Source organism: Tachypleus tridentatus, chromosome 9, assembly GCF_004210375.1.
Source record: "Tachypleus tridentatus isolate NWPU-2018 chromosome 9, ASM421037v1, whole genome shotgun sequence".
Lineage (NCBI taxonomy): Eukaryota > Metazoa > Arthropoda > Merostomata > Xiphosura > Limulidae > Tachypleus > Tachypleus tridentatus.
Window position 1 is genome coordinate 1,557,942 of NC_134833.1, and position 20,350 is coordinate 1,578,291.

A 20,350-nucleotide genomic window follows, 5' to 3' on the forward strand; every position below is an offset into this window, starting at 1 on the left:
AGATACTTGTAAAGTAGTTCATCCTCTATGTATGGACTTCGAAAAAAACATGTTTATTAGAAGTAGGCCTAAATGCGAAAAAAGAGTAGATGGTTTAAAAGCACAGAATAAAACCATGGTACCTCAACAAAACTCAATAAAATATGCTTGGGTAGTTTGGCTATAGTAATAGGCCTAAATGGACTTTTGACAAGAAGAACTCTATAATGTTTATGATACACCTATGATCATCTACAGTTTATAGAATTTGTTGTGCATACATTTAACTAGTTCTGAATATATGTATATATTATATCGAAAAAAAGTGAAATGAGTGACTTCAATTTATTTTTCAAATTTATCACCAATAAATCACAGACACCTTTTAATTGACAATTACAACATAACATCTAGCAGTAATCTTACTTACCCTGATCTACATTGATGTGATATGGCATCTAATCATTTGATGTTATCTTTTCATACATTTTTTAAGATATTCTGTAGATTCACTATTCAAATGGACAAAGATTACAGCTGCAGCAACTTTAGACTGTACCTGAGTCTGTTCAAGTTCATGAGCCCACTCTAATTTACCCCACTGATCTGTCTGTAAATAGACATTTAACAGATATTTTAAACTGTGACAGATTATTTATAAAGTTACAAACATCTGATATTTTACAGTGTGAAATATTGTTTATAAAGTGACATATATCCAATGTTTTAAAAATGTCAAATAGTTTACAGAGTGACACACATCAAATTTGTTTTAAAATATGAAATAATGTTTATAAAGTGATACACATCAAATATGTTTCAAACTGTGAAGTACTGTTGCCTGTAAACACATTCAGAAGCCATGGTTTAATTTGTTAGCAGAGTTGTCAGTAAACACATTCAGCAAAGATATTTTAATCCATAAATAATTTCTAGTAAGAAATATCATGAAGATTTCATAGACTGTGAAGTATTCCAAACTTTAAATATAGAACTGGATACCAAGCTAGCTGAAATTACCTCTATACATGAAAAATACACATAAATAAAACACATCTCTAGAATTCCTCTTACTTCAAGTTACTATAAAAATACCAAGTTTAAAATATTTTCTTAAAAAAAGCATTATAGTAACTAATACATATTTTAAATTTTTTATCGAATTTGATTATTTATACTATTTTTATTCATTCAAATAAACAATATTTCAGCAGAAAATTGATTATTCAAAAACATTTTTGTTCTCTGTATTACAATACTTAACAGTTGAGATGGGCTGTTGTTCAAAGCTCATAATGTAGGTAACTTAATATGTAGAATTATAAATGGACTTTTCTTAACACTTTCACTGAATGATTTCACTGCTCTTACTGGCAACAATGGATGATGAAGGCTGTGGTAAGAGGGCTAAAAGCTCACGATAAAAGTATTTGAATGTAAGGCTGAGATGTGCTTTTAAGTTTCAAAGATGTTTGGTTAACTCAGAGGTATATTAACAGGGTTTTCATCACATAACTAAAATGGTAGCTACCTGAAATTCAACTTCCAATCTTGAAAGTGAAACAGCTGTTTCCACATCAAGAAATCGATCAATTAGGGACAGAGTCAAAACTATAGACTTCAAGTTCTCTACTGCAAGAGAAACTCCTACAAAAGAAGATTGAAAACAGATATGAAAGTCTTGTTCATAAAAAAAAACATTTCATTCAGCCTTTCTGTTGATACACTCAATCTTACGTCAGCATTGTAATGTTCTTATATGCAAACAATACAAGTTTAGATAAAAGATGTTAAATCTCACTTACCAAACAAGTACATAAAATAACGTAAGTATAGGAAAGTAAACAGAATTCTGAGCAATAATACTAGAAAAGTTTTAGAACAGAATAAGCAATTTATTCATAACTTCTATTAAAAAAATAATGGATTATAAAAACAAAAATAAAAACAGTAGCAAGTTATGGTTCGGCTTACTTCAACTGAAAATTCATAATTTACTGAAGAAACATTTTCTATTAATACACAAGTACTGTTGTTTCATTAACTTTCTAACAAAAAGTTTGTAATTTAAACAAATTAACTTAGTTATACCCTCTGAAAATTAATTTGTTTGTTTTGGATATTCATACAAAACTACATTAACATTATCTGTACATTCAGTCACAAATATGGAACTTACAAACTAGAGGAAAGAAAAATAATTTATAGCATCTGCAATATGCAGACACACCATATTTTTTATATTACATTAGTTACAGGTCTATTCTACCAGAGGGGGTATTGAAGTAGAAAAGATTCCAAGGTGAATGGAATTGTGATTGTAATATCCTCTGCTCACTGAATCTTAACATCTATATATAACATTGTGAAAAACAAGGGTCAGAAGGTCATGCTGCCAACTGATTAAAAAAAAAAACAGTTATGAAACCAAGTGTGTTTGGATCCGTTCTTCCAGTAAAGACCAAACGTTATGTACATTCATTATATTCTTAACATGTTTTAAGAAAGAGAGTAGTTAACCTAATCAAAGTCCTGTCTTTTTTCTCTGTGCAGGTACGTACATTTAAGTGTCTTTTTGTTTAACACTAATGGGTTTTGACCAATGAACTTAAAAAAAAACAGACAATAAAAATGAAAACATAAAAAAAGTTATTAAATAAAATATCACCAACCAGACATATATAGATTACAAGTTATTATATGAAAGATCACCAACCAGACATATATAGATTAAAATATCTTATCTAAAGGATCACCAACCAGACATATATAGATTAAAATATCTTATCTAAAGGATCACCAGCCAGACATGTATAGATTAAAAGTTATTATATGAAAGATCACCAACCAGACATATATAGATTAAAAGTTATTATATGAAAGATCACCAGCCAGACATGTATAGATTAAAAGTTATTATATTAAAGATCACCAACCAGACATATATAGATTAAAAGTTATTATATGAAAGATCACCAACCAGACATGTATAAATTAAAAGTTATTATATTAAAGATCACCAACCAGACATATATAGATTAAAAGTTATTATATGAAAGATCACCAACCAGACATGTATAGATTAAAAGTTATTATATGAAAGATCACCAACCAGACATGTATAGATTAAAAGTTATTATATTAAAGATCACCACCCATATACATTTTCAGGTTACAAAAAATGAAACAATAAAATGTTCTGGGTTTCAGTGATGGAATTACCGGAGTTTAAATCAGTTTAAAACAATAAAGACTGTTAAACATCACTAAACTGTAAAGTAACATTAAAGTAACCAGATAGTTAACTCACCTCAGACTGAGTTTAGGTCACAATACGTACTTATGATACCATATTCAGAATTGTTAGTTTAAGTTCAATGTGTAAGTCACATTACCTACATATGATGCCATTAAAGAATTGTTAGTTTAAGTACAATGTGTACATCACATTACCTACACATAATACCACATTAATTAATTGTTAGTTTAAGTACAATGTGTACATCACATTACCTACACATAAGACCACATTAATTAATTGTTAGTTTAAGTACAATGTGTACATCACATTACCTACACATAATACCACATTAATTAATTGTTAAAGTACAATGTGTACATCACATTACCTACATATAACACCACATTAATTAATTGTTAGTTTAAGTACAATGTGTAGGTCACATTACCTACATATAATACCACATTAATTAATTGTTAGTTTAAGTACAATGTGTAGGTCACATTACCTACATATAATACCATATTAATTAATTGTTAGTTTAGGTACAATGTGTACATCACATTACCTACATATAATACCACATTAATTAATTGTTAGTTTAAGTACAATGTGTACATCACATTACCTACATATAATACCACATTAATTAATTGTTATTTTAAGTACAATGTGTACATCACATTACCTACACATAATACCACATTAATTAATTGTTAGTTTAAGTACAATGTGTACATCACATTACCTACACATAATACCACATTAATTAATTGTTAAAGTACAATGTGTACATCACATTACCTACATATAACACCACATTAATTAATTGTTAGTTTAAGTACAATGTGTAGGTCACATTACCTACATATAATACCACATTAATTAATTGTTAGTTTAAGTACAATGTGTACATCACATTACCTACACATAATACCATATTAATTAATTGTTAGTTTAAGTACAATGTGTACATCACATTACCTACATATAATACCACATTAGTTAATTGTTAGTTTAAGTACAATGTGTACATCACATTACCTACATATAATACCATATTAATTAATTGTTAGTTTAAGTACAATGTGTACATCACATTACCTACATATAATACCACATTAATTAATTGTTAGTTTAAGTACAATGTGTACATCACATTACCTACATATAATACCACATTAATTAATTGTTAGTTTAAGTACAATGTGTACATCACATTACCTACATATAATACCACATTAATTAATTGTTATTTTAAGTACAATGTGTACATCACATTACCTACATATAATACCACATTAATTAATTGTTAGTTTAAGTACAATGTGTGGGTCACATTACCTACATATAATACCACATTAATTAATTGTTATTTTAAGTACAATGTGTACATCACATTACCTACATATAATACCACATTAATTAATTGTTAGTTTAAGTACAATGTGTACATCACATTACCTACATATAATACCACATTAATTAATTGTTAGTTTAAGTACAATGTGTACATCACATTACCTACATATAATACCACATTAATTAATTGTTAGTTTAAGTACAATGTGTACATCACATTACCTACATATAATACCACATTAATTAATTGTTAGTTTAAGTACAATGTGCACATCACATTACCTACTGCTTACTCAACACATAGTACAGGTTCTGTCTATCTTAATTTAAGAGTTAGTTCATGGTTTATAAACAGATTACATTACCTACAGCTCACACAACATTAAGTATTGGTTCTGTATACCTCAAATTATGTGTAATTTCATGGTTTATGAACAGATTACATTACCTACAGCTCACACAACATTAAGTATTGGTTCTGTATACCTCAAATTATGTGTTAGTTCATGGTTTATAAACAGATTATATTACCTACAGCTCACACAACATTAAGTATTGGTTCTGTATACCTCAAATTATGTGTTAGTTCATGGTTTATAAACAGATTACATTACCTACAGCTCACACAACATTAAGTATTGGTTCTGTATACCTCAAATTATGTGTTAGTTCATGGTTTATAAGCAGATTACATTACCTACAACTCACATAACATTACGTATTGGTTCTGTATACCTCAAATTATGTGTTAGTTCATGGTTTATAAGCAGATTGCATTACCTACAACTCACATAACATTATGGATTAGTTCTGTATACCTCAAATTGTGTGTTAGTTCATGGTTTATAAGCAGATTGCATTACCTACAACTCACATAACATTACGTATTGGTTCTGAAAACCTCAAATTATGCGTTAGTTCATGGTTTATAAACAGATTACATTACCTACAGCTCACATAACATTAAGTATTGGTTCTGTATACCTCAAATTATGTGTTAGTTCATGGTTTATAAGCAGATTACATTACCTACAGCTCACACAACATTACGTATCGGTTCTGTATACCTCAAATTATGTGTTAGTTCATGGTTTATAAGCAGATTGCATTACCTACAACTCACATAACATTACGTATTGGTTCTGTATACCTCAAATTATGCGTTAGTTCATGGTTTATAAACAGATTACATTACCTACAGCTCACATAACATTAAGTATTGGTTCTGTATACCTCAAATTATGTGTTAGTTCATGGTTTATTAACAGATTACTTTACCTACAATTCACACAGCATTAAGCATTGGTTCTGTATACCTCAAATTATGTGTTAGTTCATGGTTTATAAGCAGATTGCATTACCTACAACTCACATAACATTACGTATTGGTTCTGTATACCTCAAATTATGCGTTAGTTCATGGTTTATAAACAGATTACATTACCTACAGCTCACATAACATTAAGTATTGGTTCTGTATACCTCAAATTATGTGTTAGTTCATGGTTTATAAGCAGATTACATTACCTACAGCTCACACAACATTACGTATCGGTTCTGTATACCTCAAATTATGTGTTAGTTCATGGTTTATTAACAGATTACTTTACCTACAATTCACACAGCATTAAGCATTGGTTCTGTATACCTCAAATTATGCGTTAGTTCATGGTTTATAAACAGATTACATTACCTACAGCTCACATAACATTAAGTATTGGTTCTGTATACCTCAAATTATGTGTTAGTTCATGGTTTATAAGCAGATTACATTACCTACAGCTCACACAACATTACGTATCGGTTCTGTATACCTCAAATTATGTGTTAGTTCATGGTTTATTAACAGATTACTTTACCTACAATTCACACAGCATTAAGCATTGGTTCTGTATACCTCAAATTATGTGTTAGTTCATGGTTTATAAGCAGATTACATTACCTACAACTCACATAACATTACGTATTGGTTCTGTATACCTCAAATTATGTGTTAGTTCATGGTTTATAAGCAGATTGCATTACCTACAACTCACATAACATTACGGATTAGTTCTGTATACCTCAAATTGTGTGTTAGTTCATGGTTTATAAGCAGATTGCATTACCTACAACTCACATAACATTACGTATTGGTTCTGTATACCTCAAATTATGCGTTAGTTCATGGTTTATAAACAGATTACATTACCTACAGCTCACATAACATTAAGTATTGGTTCTGTATACCTCAAATTATGTGTTAGTTCATGGTCTATAAGGAACTAACATTAGCTACTATTAATACAACATGTATAAACATGTAAACGCAATAGTAATACCTTAACTATTAACTAAGAATCAACAAGTTACGTTGGTAAAAAAAATACTCTAGAAAATATCTCAAACATTAAAAAGGTGACACATCAAGAATCAGTAGTTTTTATCATAACATTCATTAGAATGGACAGATAATGTTTTTTACAGAAAATAACAGGAATTACATATGTAAATAAACAAACATTGGAGACAGTAGTACAAACCTGTTATAAAAGTGTTTAAATAACCATACTGCACACTGAACCTCTGATTTTTAAGAAAGCAATACATCATCCATTCAATGTCAAAACCAAAATAAATTTTCTTTAAAAATTGGGATTTTTTAACTTTGTGAAAATATTATCATTTGCAAGTTACTCCCCCTGTTCAATATGTGATATCAAATAAGTTGGTGAAAACAGGAATGTTTTGGGATGTCATGTTAACCACCACAACGTCTACAGCTAATCTTAACTATGCTGGTTACGCAATTCATCTAAATAAAGTTTTTAGTTAATAAGTAAACTGAAAGAAATCTTACTACACACCCAACAGTGCCCAGTCAGAAAATGAAAACAGGTGTCTTTGTAATGTTTCCTTTGTTTGTTGGGGAATAACAGGAACAAGCAAACTCTTGGAAACTTTCAGCTCTACCTGGTACCTAATATTAGAAATTATCACAAGTTTTATTTATAATAATGACAAGTCTGCAACATAGTCAAATCGTTTATGAAACAGTTTTTGGGAAGACACCTCACCCAATTTTCAAGCAAATATTTTTATCTATGTAAATAAGTACATCATTGCCTGTATTTTTCTTCCTAGAGACAGAATAAAACTAAGCTTATAACTTTATCAACAGGATATGTTCTATTTTTAAAAAGAATCATGTCTCTGCTTTTTTACAGATGATCGTGTGATATTTTGACAACTTATAAAAAAAAATGAATCACACATCTGGTACAAAAATATTCATAATAATCCAACGTGCAAAGAAACTCAAGCTGACAGTAACTTTTAAAAGATAAATCTGTTAATGTGTTCAGTATTTTTCTTTCATACTGCTACTACTGTATAAAATATTTTAATTTCATGTAGCTGCTGGTTTACTGCTAATTGGTATTTCTTACTTACATTTCCTATTGAACTTACTGTAAACAGTGTTTAATATTACTCCTAATGTATAGATGAAGAATCCATAAATAACTTGAAAATGTAAGTTTTCTTTGCTCCTTTCTGATTAAAATTCTGTAAGAATGTATGAAAACTTTACCTCTGTTGAAACCAATCAATAACAGGATCCCATTTGTCTTTTTGTAACTGTTTCAATCTTTCAGGTTCATTTACCCTGTAACTATATATAAAATAATCAACAACTGTTCCAATTCTGCAGGTTTGTTTACCCTATAACTATATATAAATAATCAACAGCTGTCCCCATTCTGCAGGTTTGTTTGCCCTGCAACTATATATAAATAATCAACAGCTGTCCCCATTCTGTGGGTTCATTTACCCTGTAACTATATATAAATAATCAACAACTGTCCCCATTTCGCGAGTTCATTTACCCTGTAACTATATATAAACAATCAACAACTGTCCCCATTCTGCGAGTTCATTTACCCTGTAACTATATATAAATAATCAGTAATTGTCCCTATTCTGCATATTAGTTTACCCTGTAACTATATATAAACAATCAACAACTGTCCCCATTCTGCGAGTTCATTTACCCTGTAACTATATATAAATAATCAATAATTGTCCCCATTCTGCAGGTTAGTTTACCCTGTAACGATAAAAAATATTAACACATGTCCAGACTACAGAAAACAAACATTTCTAAAACAAAAAAATGTTTGATTCCATAATGTAAACACACATATGTTATTATTACAATTATAATTAATCATATACAATAATTTTAAAAAGTCTTACTTCATTAAGTTTATCTTTAAACCTTAAGTCAAAGGAACAAGTTACATTTTATTAAGAATACACGAAAGAATGTATCAGGTAGGAAAAATTCACAGAAACCTGGATATGTTTTGTTAGTACTCACCATAAGGTATCTGTACCTAAGAATTCGAGAATTTCAGACACAGAGTTTTCTTTGGTTTTCTTTGTGGGATTGTCAAGTGCTGTGTAACATAGACCTGTCTAGGTGATGAAATAGCACTGATAAAAAGTTAAAACAATAACTTCACAAGTACACTTATAAAACATCAAGTTAGTAGAACAGAAGCATTATTTTCTTTTAAAGCTATTCTACTGTTCCAATTATTATTTGGTCTCTATAAAACTTCTTGAAGGCAAAAAGAAGTGTAACTTTCTCATTGTTTTAAAATAAATGAACAATAAGAAATGTAATAGTTTGTCATTCAACATGTTCATATGTTCTATTAACTTATTACAAGTTATATTTGGTCAACAAAACTGGAGTCAACATTAACCTACTGTTATTAGGCATGACCACACACAAACAGGCACTCTAAATACATATACAAAGACCAAGTGTTTTAACATAATATGATGTGCAGACAACATAGAGCAATTTGGTCTTTCACGACTATCCTTGCATACCAACCTTTTAGAAAGATTTTAAACACAATTTTGAAAAGTATTTATGCACAAAATATTTTGTTGGTTACAATGTTCTTATGTGCTACACCAAATATCTTGTTTGTTACAATGTCCCTATGAGTTGTTACATGAACTATGCTATATTTCCTACAAATTGTACCAGGATGGGAGTGAACTCACTATTAATTTTATGATTAATAACATCACTAAATTCCCTATGTATTTTACACAGGGAAGAATTTCATTTTATCAGTTCTTGACACTCACAGAGAATAACATAAAAATTACTCCATACCAAGTACTCCTCACCATCAGCAAATGGTATCGAAATCATTCAAAGATAAGAGGTGTACAAGACTTTTCTATAACTAAAACCGTTTTTCTTCCTTTAACAAATGTATGTAACATTTAATGTTTAACAGCTAATGTTTACATATTCCGATTAAAAATGTCTAAACATTATTTAACAGAAACATTGGATAAATTGATAACATACTTGTATTTAAGTCATAGACACTGTCTAGTAAGGTTTACTTTTCTCAGAAAAAAAACAAACTATTCAACAGAATCTATTGTACTCCATCACTCACAATATTTAGTGTATATAGTTATGAGGCTATAACTGTCACTATGAGCTTGGATAGGCTGAGCACTGCATATACACATCCATTCTGTATTGCTGTATGACCCACACAGCAATGTTGAAGTGTTTAAACAGATTTTACAATGTTCTTAATGTACCATTAATGTAAAGGTACATCAATGTGGCCAGTTCAGTACGTTAGGAACATTTGTATATTTACTGTTAATAAATGGGAAAAGGAATTTAAAATATTAATGTTTTCAGTTAAATAACATCTGTACAAGTTTACGTACAACATGCCTACTGTAATATACAACTTAATATTATTTTTATTACAGAATGTTCAAATGCAGGTGTTTAGACGCTTAAAACAAATGAAACAAAATTAACACCAAAAATAAGTTTCATACACACTTAAAAAAACTTATTATTGTGGACTTCAACTAACAGCATATTTTGCATTAAAAAAACACTGTATACCATTGGTTGAGTTTTTCATATATTTTGATTATGTTTGTTAGAAAATATGTACAACTTACAAGATTTGTAAGTGATCAGCTATTATCTAATATATTAAACTATAAAAATGGTTTTTAATCACAGAAAAATAAAATTACAGCACATGGTCATACACTCTACAGAATAGTGAATTTACAGTACTTGAGGATTTTGCATAAATTATTAGATGAATTACGATATTGAGTTTTTGTAGTTTAAAGGTATTTAAGCACTTTTAATGAAATGTAAAAAGGTAAATACATAGATTATAGAAACAAACAAATGTACCTGAAAATAGGTACCAAGTAAAAACTACCTACTACCTAACAAGTTTTATGTTTTGGGTTACAGTTCTCTAAGGTACCCTTAGTGTTGATTGGTTGTTAAGCATTTATTGGCACAAAGCTACTGAGCTAGCTGCACCAAACAACTGATAAAAACATGAAAATATGTTAACAGGAAAACAAAACATAGTCCAGTTTTCAAATTAAAATCTTAAATAGAGTTAAGAAGACTAATGACCCTTAAAAATGTAAAAACACAACTGAGGTGGACACTGTCACTATCACCAATGACACTGTACAATGTCAATGGTGAACCCATGGCATAAATTATGTTTAAAATGGTGCTGTTGCTCTCGACTGTAACAACAGCATGACAGTATAATGTGGGCTATTGTGACACAGACCACACACTGGTATATAAGTACCAGATAAAAGAAAGAGATGAGTTAAGAAGCTGTGACCGGTGCATAGCCAAGCCAGAAAAACTTCCTCCTTCTGATCCTTATGGAAGCAAGACAGCCAAAGAACAACAGGAGGTTTGATCTGGAAAAGCTTGTTATCACACTGCTCACTCCAAGTCGACTGCCAACTGGCGCAGAGCTGAGCCTTGAATACAAGATCATAGTCCATGTATGAGACAGGCACGGCAATGATAGTACCAGAGCAGACAGACTTAGTTGTGATGTCAGCGAGTTCATTCCTGTGAATACCAACATGGCCTGGTATTCAGAAAAACTGGATAGAAGTAGATGACAGAGAGAAATGGGACAGTCATTTTGAATACTGATGAGAACATGAAGTGATTCCAGGTCCAAAAGAGAGCTACGTGAGCCAGTATATAAATAGTACAGTTTGTGTACTGCATGGCTTCTATGTGATCTCAGGAGAAATGGCATATAATTTGGTAGTGAGCACAGAAACTATAGAGGGGATTCTGTATGCAACCACCAAACCATGGCAGAGTCCCCGGGGCCCCATGAATTTGAGCCATCCATATAAATAGAAATGGAGAGATGGTTCAAAAGATGTTCAGCAAATAGAAGGCAATACTACAAATCGGGAGTATTGGCCTTTTTCAGATGACTCAAAGAAAAGTCACATTTGAGGATGGTAACACTGCACAACAAAGTTTTTGCTTCTTGAACACTGTTGGGTGTTCCTTATAGATTTTTGGCTGCTGATCACGAAAATCACATCCAAAGTTACCCATCATACACCATTTCATCGAAATCTCCAGTTTAACCAGGACATTGCTACAATGGAAAAACGATATCAGGGCAACTGGAATCTGTCAATGCTTGCTGACTACTGTTAGACACTACAACATGATGCACCGGACATTTAATACAAATGAAAATCAGGAGCAAAACACTTTTAATTATGTTGACTTAATAGCATATTAGAAATATAAATGCAATTAAATACCTTATTGCCAGTAAACAATTTACTGTCTATTTCTCAGAGTTCCTACGTGATGAAGCAAAACCAAAACTATATTTGTGCATACCCACCAGGTACCTGTCACAATCAGCAAAAAATTTTCAAAAATATTATTGTGCAGTGTAATTAGCCATGGTGGGATCAGCTGATCAGTGAATACAACTATGTTATCCAAAAACAAACCCAATAAATCCAGCTGTGCCTGTATACAAGTGCCAGAAGAAACAATGGCAGGCCTTCTATTCTGAAAAAGCATGGCCCACTGAGAAAGGGAAACAGAACCCCAGGTGGGATGCTGTTGTAAGGATTGAAATTATGAAACATACAGTAAACAGAGCTGTAAACAGTGGAGGTATAGAGAAAGTTCATGAGACTCAGTGTACAAACTTGATTGGAGACATACTACAGAAGAGGATGAATCCGAGGAAACACCCGAACCCGAAGCCAAAGGAAGTGAAACCAAGTAGTCACTGGAAGGAGTGGCAAGAATAGAGATGGATGTAGACGTAGATTTGTCAACTCTTTTAATGATGGAGGGCAAAAGATTCTTCAGATGTTTTGCAAATGACTCTGCTAGAAGCACAAAGAGATCTGTCTGCACTCCCACTGAGGCAGTGGAACAGAATGCAACAACATATGTCAGAGATAGGGACAATAATTCCTGAAGTGCTGGGTAGGAGGTATTATTTTTACTCTTCAAGCACTGCACCTCTTTTTCCACCACCCATTTAGGGCAAGAAATAGAGTAAGAGGAGTGTGGACCACTACAGTTAATACAGTGTGGTTCTATTTTACACTCATAAGTGTCATGCCCATACAATGAACAAGTTAAAGAACCACAAAATGATGTTTCTTGGTAACAGAACCATTGGCACTGGAAACATATGAGAAGGTTGGGAATGGCTTTAGCTTACAGTTCAGATAACCTGCTTTGACTGTGACAGGAGGACATGGTGATGATCAACATCAGAACATTAGTAGGCACCATCTTTGTGATGGGAAATTTGGTGCACTGCAGAAATGGCTGGCAAAACCAGCAATGATCTCTGACCCAGGAATGTTCTTCAAATCCCTCTCAACTATAACTCCTTTGGAAGAATTCAAAGTTGCATGGGAAGTAGCCTCAATGGATATATCCCCAATGGCCTTTGATTTCAAGAGGAGTTTGGTATGTTGTGGTGAAGATATTTACACCAGAGGGCAACAACTTTACTGAATTAGGAGAGCCAGCTATCTCCCCCCTAATCCGTTTTGAATAGAAAAGGGGGCCATCTACCGTAAGAATTTCTTGGATAAGTAATACATAATTAGAAACCAAGGTACAGAATCTGACTGTGATGATGACTGTACAGCAGAATCGTCCATGTGCGGTCTTTTTCAGATAATCTGATTTTTTCAATTTTTTTCATTTTTATTTTATTTTCATAAATGGGGTTATCCATAATGAAGATGCTACATTTCAGTACCCACTAACCCCACCCACCATGGAGCCCTACAAGAGAATGCACTGCAATGCCACACAAGGACACTGCAGCAACACCAGGATTTCTTGAGCACCATACCTGAACTCCAGCACCAGATACAATGTCCACAACACCTGTTGAGAATGTCCAACACTGGTACTCGATTGACATTAGCCTGAGCAGATCAGCTGATTGATCCTGGGGGGCTGGGAGGAACACTAAGGCTGCCCATCTACAGGAATTCAAAGCCAAAGTAGCATGTTGGAGTTGGACCCCACAACCTCTCTCTTCTCCTCCCCTTCACGGATTGCCATGCACTGCAAACATACAGGTGGATGTTTAAATCTCAGAGGAAATAAACTGAAAGTACAGAACCTTCTATGGGAGGTCCCCTCACCACACTCAGGAAGTACAGAACCTTCTCTGGGAGATCCCCTCACCACACACAGGAAGTACAGAACCTTCTCTGGGAGGTCCCCTCACCATACACAGGATGTACAGAACCTCTCTTGAGGTCCCTCACCACACACAGAAAGTACAGAACCTTCTCTGGGAGGTCCCCTCACCACACACAGAAAGTACAGAACCTTCTCTGGGAGGTCCCCTCACATTACACAGGATGTACAGAACCTTCTCTGGGAGGTCCCCTCACAATACACAGGAATCCACATCAAGGGGAAGGTACCCTTAAACCAATTACTTAAAAACATGATACTGAAAGATATCACTTTAATTTACACACATTTCAAACTGTAGTAAACAGCATAATGTATCATGTTAACACTTCTAAAACTCTGATAAGAATTACCTAAATGTACATAATGAAAGCTACTTACAATATTCATTGTATCAGGTTGTATCTTATCCTTTTGAGTATCCCATTCATTAGCCACAGCCAAAGCAAGAGATTCATTAGGCACCTGAAAACTCTTCCCAATGGTGTTTTAATTTTTCTGATCCAAGTTGACTTCATATTTGCCTAAATAATTATAAAAAAAAAAACAGATAAAATCTTTTACATATAATCTATTTTCCTACATAATTAAATAAAGCTTAGTAATTTAAATTAATGTTTATTTACATTTTAAATAAATTATGATTTCAAACACCAAATTTATCAGCTCTGAAAAAAATATAGCTTTTCCCTTAAGAATAATCATTGTCCTGTAACTTTATCCACTAATCACAGGTCACTAGGTAAATTTCTTTATCCACTAATCTCTAGTCACTGGATAACTTCCTTTATCCACTAATCTCAAGTCATTGGATAACTTCCTTTATCCATTAATCTCAAGTCATTGGATAACATCCTTTATTCATTAATCACTGGATAACTTCCTCCATCCATTAATCACTATCACTGGGTAACTTCCTTTATCCACTAATCACTATCACTGGGTAACTTCCTTTATTCACTAATCACTGGATAACTTCTTTTATTCACTAATAACTAGTCACTGGATAACTTCCTTTATCCACTAATCTCAAGTCATTAGATAACTTCCTTTATCCATTAATCACTAATCATTGGATAACCTCCTTTATCCATCAATCACTAGTTATTGGATAACTTCCTTTATCCATTAATCACTATCACTGAGTAACCTCCTTTATCCACTAATCACTAGTGACTGGATAACTTCCTTTACCGACTAATCACTAGTCACTGGGTAATTTCCTTTATCCACCAATCACTATCACTGGGAAACTTCCTTTATCCACTAATCTCAAGTCATTGGATAACTTCCTTTATACACTAATCTCAAGTCATTGGATAACTTCCTTTATCCATTAATCACTAGTCAGTGGATAACTTCCTTTATCCACTAATCTCAAGATACTGGATAACTTCCTTTGTCCATTAATCACTATCACTGAGTAACCTCCTTTATCAACTAATCACTATTGACTGGATAACTTCCTTTACCGACTAATCACTAGTCACTGGGTAATTTCCTTTATCCACTAATCACTATCACTGGGAAACTTCCTTTATCCACTAATCACTATCACTGGGAAACTTCCTTTATCCACTAATCTCAAGTCATTGGATAACTTCCTTTATCCATTAATCACTATCACTGGATAACTTCCTTTATCCACTAATCACCATCCCTGGATAACTTCCTTTATCCACTAATCACCATCCCTGGATAACTTCCTTTATCCACTAATTACTAGTCATGGTTGTAAATAATATAGCATTAAACATCAGTAGGGAGGACATGAAAGGTGGGTATGGAAAATGTGGTTGTAGTTTATGATTCTATAGACAAATAAGGTTGAAAGCTATAACGATAACACTTTTTGTGAGTAACATCTATTTTATAATAAATAATTTATGTGAAATTCCATGCTTCTTGGAGGGACAGTAAATAAAATAGAAAAGAGGGAAGACCTAGAGAGAAAATGTCACAACTTTCATACAAGGGAAGATGAAGGATTTATTTAAATATTTACTTAAGAATGTAAAACATACACAATACTATGATTTAATTTATTAGCTATGTTTTGATGCTAGAATGTAAAACATACACAATACTACGATTTGATTTATTAGCTATGTTTTGATGCTAGAATGTAAAACATACAAAATACTAAGATTTGATTTATTAGCTATGTTTTGATGCTAGAATGTAAAACATACACAATACTACGATTTGATTTATTAGCTATGTTTTGATGCTAGAATGTAAAACATACACAATACTAAGATTTGATTTATTAGCTATGTTTTGATGCTAGAATGTAAAACATACACAATACTACAATTTGATTTATTAGCTATGTTTTGATGCTAGAATGTAAAACATACACAATACTACGATTTGATTTATTAGCTATGTTTTGATGCTAGAATGTAAAACATACACAATACTAAGATTTGATTTATTAGCTATGTTTTGATGCTGGAATGTAAAACATACACAATACTAAGATTTGATTTATTAGCTATGTTTTGATGCTAGAATGTAAAACATACACAATACTACGATTTGATTTATTAGCTATGTTTTGATGCCAGAATGTAAAACATACACAATACTACGATTTGATTTATTAGCTATGTTTTGATGCCAGATTTATTCACATAGTTAACGTTAAGTGAATTTTTATTGCCATATTGAAGAACCATGATATGAGCACTTTAACCTACCAGTAGCAAGAGGGTTAAAAATCTGAAATGTTTATAAATTTGATAAACTATAAAAATGACTTTAACTGTGCATTAGACACAATATCAGATGTAGACAAACACAAACCTGAACGATAAGAAATAAGGTGATCATTCAGCTTAATGAGAGATAAAACTTAAATAATGCATTAGCACAGTTTCAGTTTCATGATCTGTCAGTTTATTTCTTTATTCCATTTGTTTATTAAAAACTTAAACATTAAAAAAGTAAATTCTGTAATCTACAGAAAAACACTAGTGTTTAATTATTAGCTTGCTGTAATAACTTTTCAATCATAAAATATTCTGGCATTTAGCAACAGCACACCATACATAAACATTTAATTATATATAACTACAATGTGTATTTCATATGCAATGACAACCAATATATATATATATATATATTATACAGCAATATGAGTCCCAAATATCTTTACAAATTGATAACAAACTTACCATTTATTTGGGAAATTGTTTACAAATTGATAACAAACTTACCGTTTATTTGGGAAATTGTTTACAAATTGATAACAAACTTACCGTTTATTTGGGAAATTGTTTACAAATTGATAACAAACTTACCGTTTATTTGGGAAATTGACACACCTTTATAAAACCGTTTTGGTAGAGCTGGAAAATGAGACATACATAAAAACATACATAATTAACGTACATAAAAACATAATATTTAAAGTAGTTAGAGAAAATAGTAAAGTAATTCTTAAGCAAAAAACAAAACTCAGATCTAAGTAGTGAGCACAACTACAAGGTATTTAAATAACTATGCATAATCCAGAAAAATTGTTATGCCTAACAATCATGAAATGTGTTAAAAATAAGAAACTCAGAAAGCTAGTTACTAAAAACTCACCCAATATACACTAATATACATTCTCTAAGTGTTTTACACCTTCAGCAGTCACTATCTGAAATGTTTTTCACAATTAAAATAAACAAATGCAGCTAACTGAATTATAAGTACATGTTAATGTATACTTAAGTCACGTAACTTATGTGGAGTAGTCCGAAACTTTCTAAATAAGGTTTAACAGTTAATGTATACTTAATGTTAATGTATACTTAAGTCACGTAACTTATGTGGAGTAGTCCGAAACTTTCTAAATAAGGTTTAACATATTTCATGGGTTTAAACTGATTTCAAAAAACAACTTTCTCTTCTCTGAAACTTTGTTTTCAAACTCTGAAATTCCTTTCTTTAGGCATCAATTTGAAGTTTATAAATACATTCACTTTCAACTATTTTAACATGTAACAAAAGGAAATTAATTTGTGAAGCATTTACATAAAACAAAAGTCACTGTCTCAAAGATTTCAGTATTTTTCAAAGTTCTTCCAACTAATACAGAAAACAAAAGAGCACACTTGCTACATTACCTGATGAAGAACCACATCTTGGATTCTTTACACATGTAACCCTCACATTTTAACCTTATTTATCACCTTCCCTTCCTCCAGAAGAAGTTACTTATCTCTTACAGAGTAGATGTATTCATGTTTTATTCTTGCTCACTGTGAGATTTGTTAGTTTTATTACTCAGTCATCATTCCTTCTCCCTCTGTCTAAATCTTTATTTAGTTCAGTACTTGTGTCCATCTATCAAAACAAATATTTAACATTCAATGTTCCAGATGAATATCATGTTAAACTGTCACATCAGTGAGGTCCTTCCAATTAAAGAAACTTATCAACAGTGATATCTTTACACAGCATCTCAGAGCTTTCACCAAATGTACATGTGTTATAAACAGGTCTCCAAATCATTAAAATAGACAATGGATTAGAAATTCACCACAGCACACATCCGGATAACCTTGACAATGGATTACAAATGCACCAAAGCACACATCTGGATAACCTTGACAATGGATTACAAATGCACCACAGCACACATCTGTATAACCTTGACAATGGATTACAAATGCACCACATCACACATCCGGATAACCTTGACAATGGATTACAAATGCACCAAAGCACACATCTGGATAACCTTGACAATGGATTACAAATGCACCACAGCACACATCTGTATAACCTTGACAATGGATTACAAATGCACCACATCACACATCCGGATAACCTTGACAATGGATTACAAATGCACCACATCACACATCCGATAACCTTGAAAATGGATTACAAATGCACCACATCACACATCTGGATAACCTTGAAAATGGATTACAAATGCACCACAGCACACATCTGATAACCTTGACAATGGATTACAAATGCACCAAAGCACACATCTGGATAACCTTGACAATGGATTACAAATGCACCAAAGCACACATCTGGATAAACTTGCTGATAACATTAACCCAATCATCACCATCTCAAATTCTTATCACTTTAAGAAGAAGAAACTTTCTTATTAATAATTTGTACAGAATGTTATCAAGTTAAATTCAAAACACACACTGATATAAAGATCAGAAATGTAACCAAGTAAAACAGCTCCTTCCTAAAACCATGATGAAAATAATCAGATTTAAGAATCTCTGATTACATAATCCAACATCTTTCAGAACACAGCACCAGGAGGGTATGGGGTACTAAGGCAGGCCAAACAGAATATTTAAGAATCTCTGATTACATAATCCAACATCTTTCAGGACATAGCACCAGCCCTTTCCAAGTGGGAAAGGAGGGTATGGGAAACTGAGGCAGACCAAACAGAATATAAAATAGCTACTATAATCTTGCCCAGTATTTGAGAGGGATCAGATAAAGTTTTGAGTGGCTAAAGCTTCTCCAAGATCTAGTGTAATGCCCCTTTCTCACAACAATACTTTTATACATCCATGATCTCTCTCAGCAATATCTTTAAAAAGCATGAACCATATAGGTTGTTTTCATTTTATAAACAATAGGAGTCCAGCAGGGTTAAAAATATATCTATTAATAATAAAGGGTTTCAAATTAAAATTCTTCCAAAGTTTAGGTTATATGATGTAACTGAAATCTTCTCTTATCCTATGTTCTTCTCAACAATAAAGACTCTCCTATTAGAATCTTTAAAGGTCTAATATCATCTAGTGGTTCTTGCAGCTGTCAACCAATACCAATCAAGTTAAAATTTTAAGACCAATCCTTTACAAGACTTAAAATTCTAATTTTAAGTGAAATTTCTAAAAATTAGACAAATATTAATGCATAGAATCTTGCAAATACATTCTAAGTTAATTTATTCAACTTTTAATGTCTTTACAATAAATACCAATGTGTTTAACAATCATGTCCATTTATCTACTAGCATAACAATATTTTGTTACCTTTGTATAAAAATAAATATTGAAAGTGTGAACATTTTGTAACACTTGTGCACGTGATCTCTGTTGAGTGGAAACACTTTTCACTATTGCATAAGTATGTTTACTAAGAATTGAACATTTTTACTATTTCATAGGTATTTACTA

General features: G+C 31.8%; 1 protein-coding gene across 1 annotated transcript in view; it reads right to left on the reverse strand.

The window, feature by feature from the left end:
* LOC143226958 (ATP synthase mitochondrial F1 complex assembly factor 2-like) overlaps positions 1 to 20,350 on the reverse strand; it is a 35,814-nt gene that overhangs the window by 4,252 nt on the left and 11,212 nt on the right. The window contains exons 4-9 of the mRNA XM_076458513.1: positions 14,568 to 14,660; positions 8,943 to 9,040; positions 8,154 to 8,234; positions 7,429 to 7,541; positions 1,511 to 1,626; positions 410 to 589 (exon numbers count right to left, since the gene is read on the reverse strand). Coding sequence (XP_076314628.1) covers positions 452 to 589; positions 1,511 to 1,626; positions 7,429 to 7,541; positions 8,154 to 8,234; positions 8,943 to 9,040; positions 14,568 to 14,660 — 639 coding nt within the window. The 3' untranslated portion in view covers positions 410 to 451. The remainder of the gene's footprint in view (positions 1 to 409; positions 590 to 1,510; positions 1,627 to 7,428; positions 7,542 to 8,153; positions 8,235 to 8,942; positions 9,041 to 14,567; positions 14,661 to 20,350) is intronic.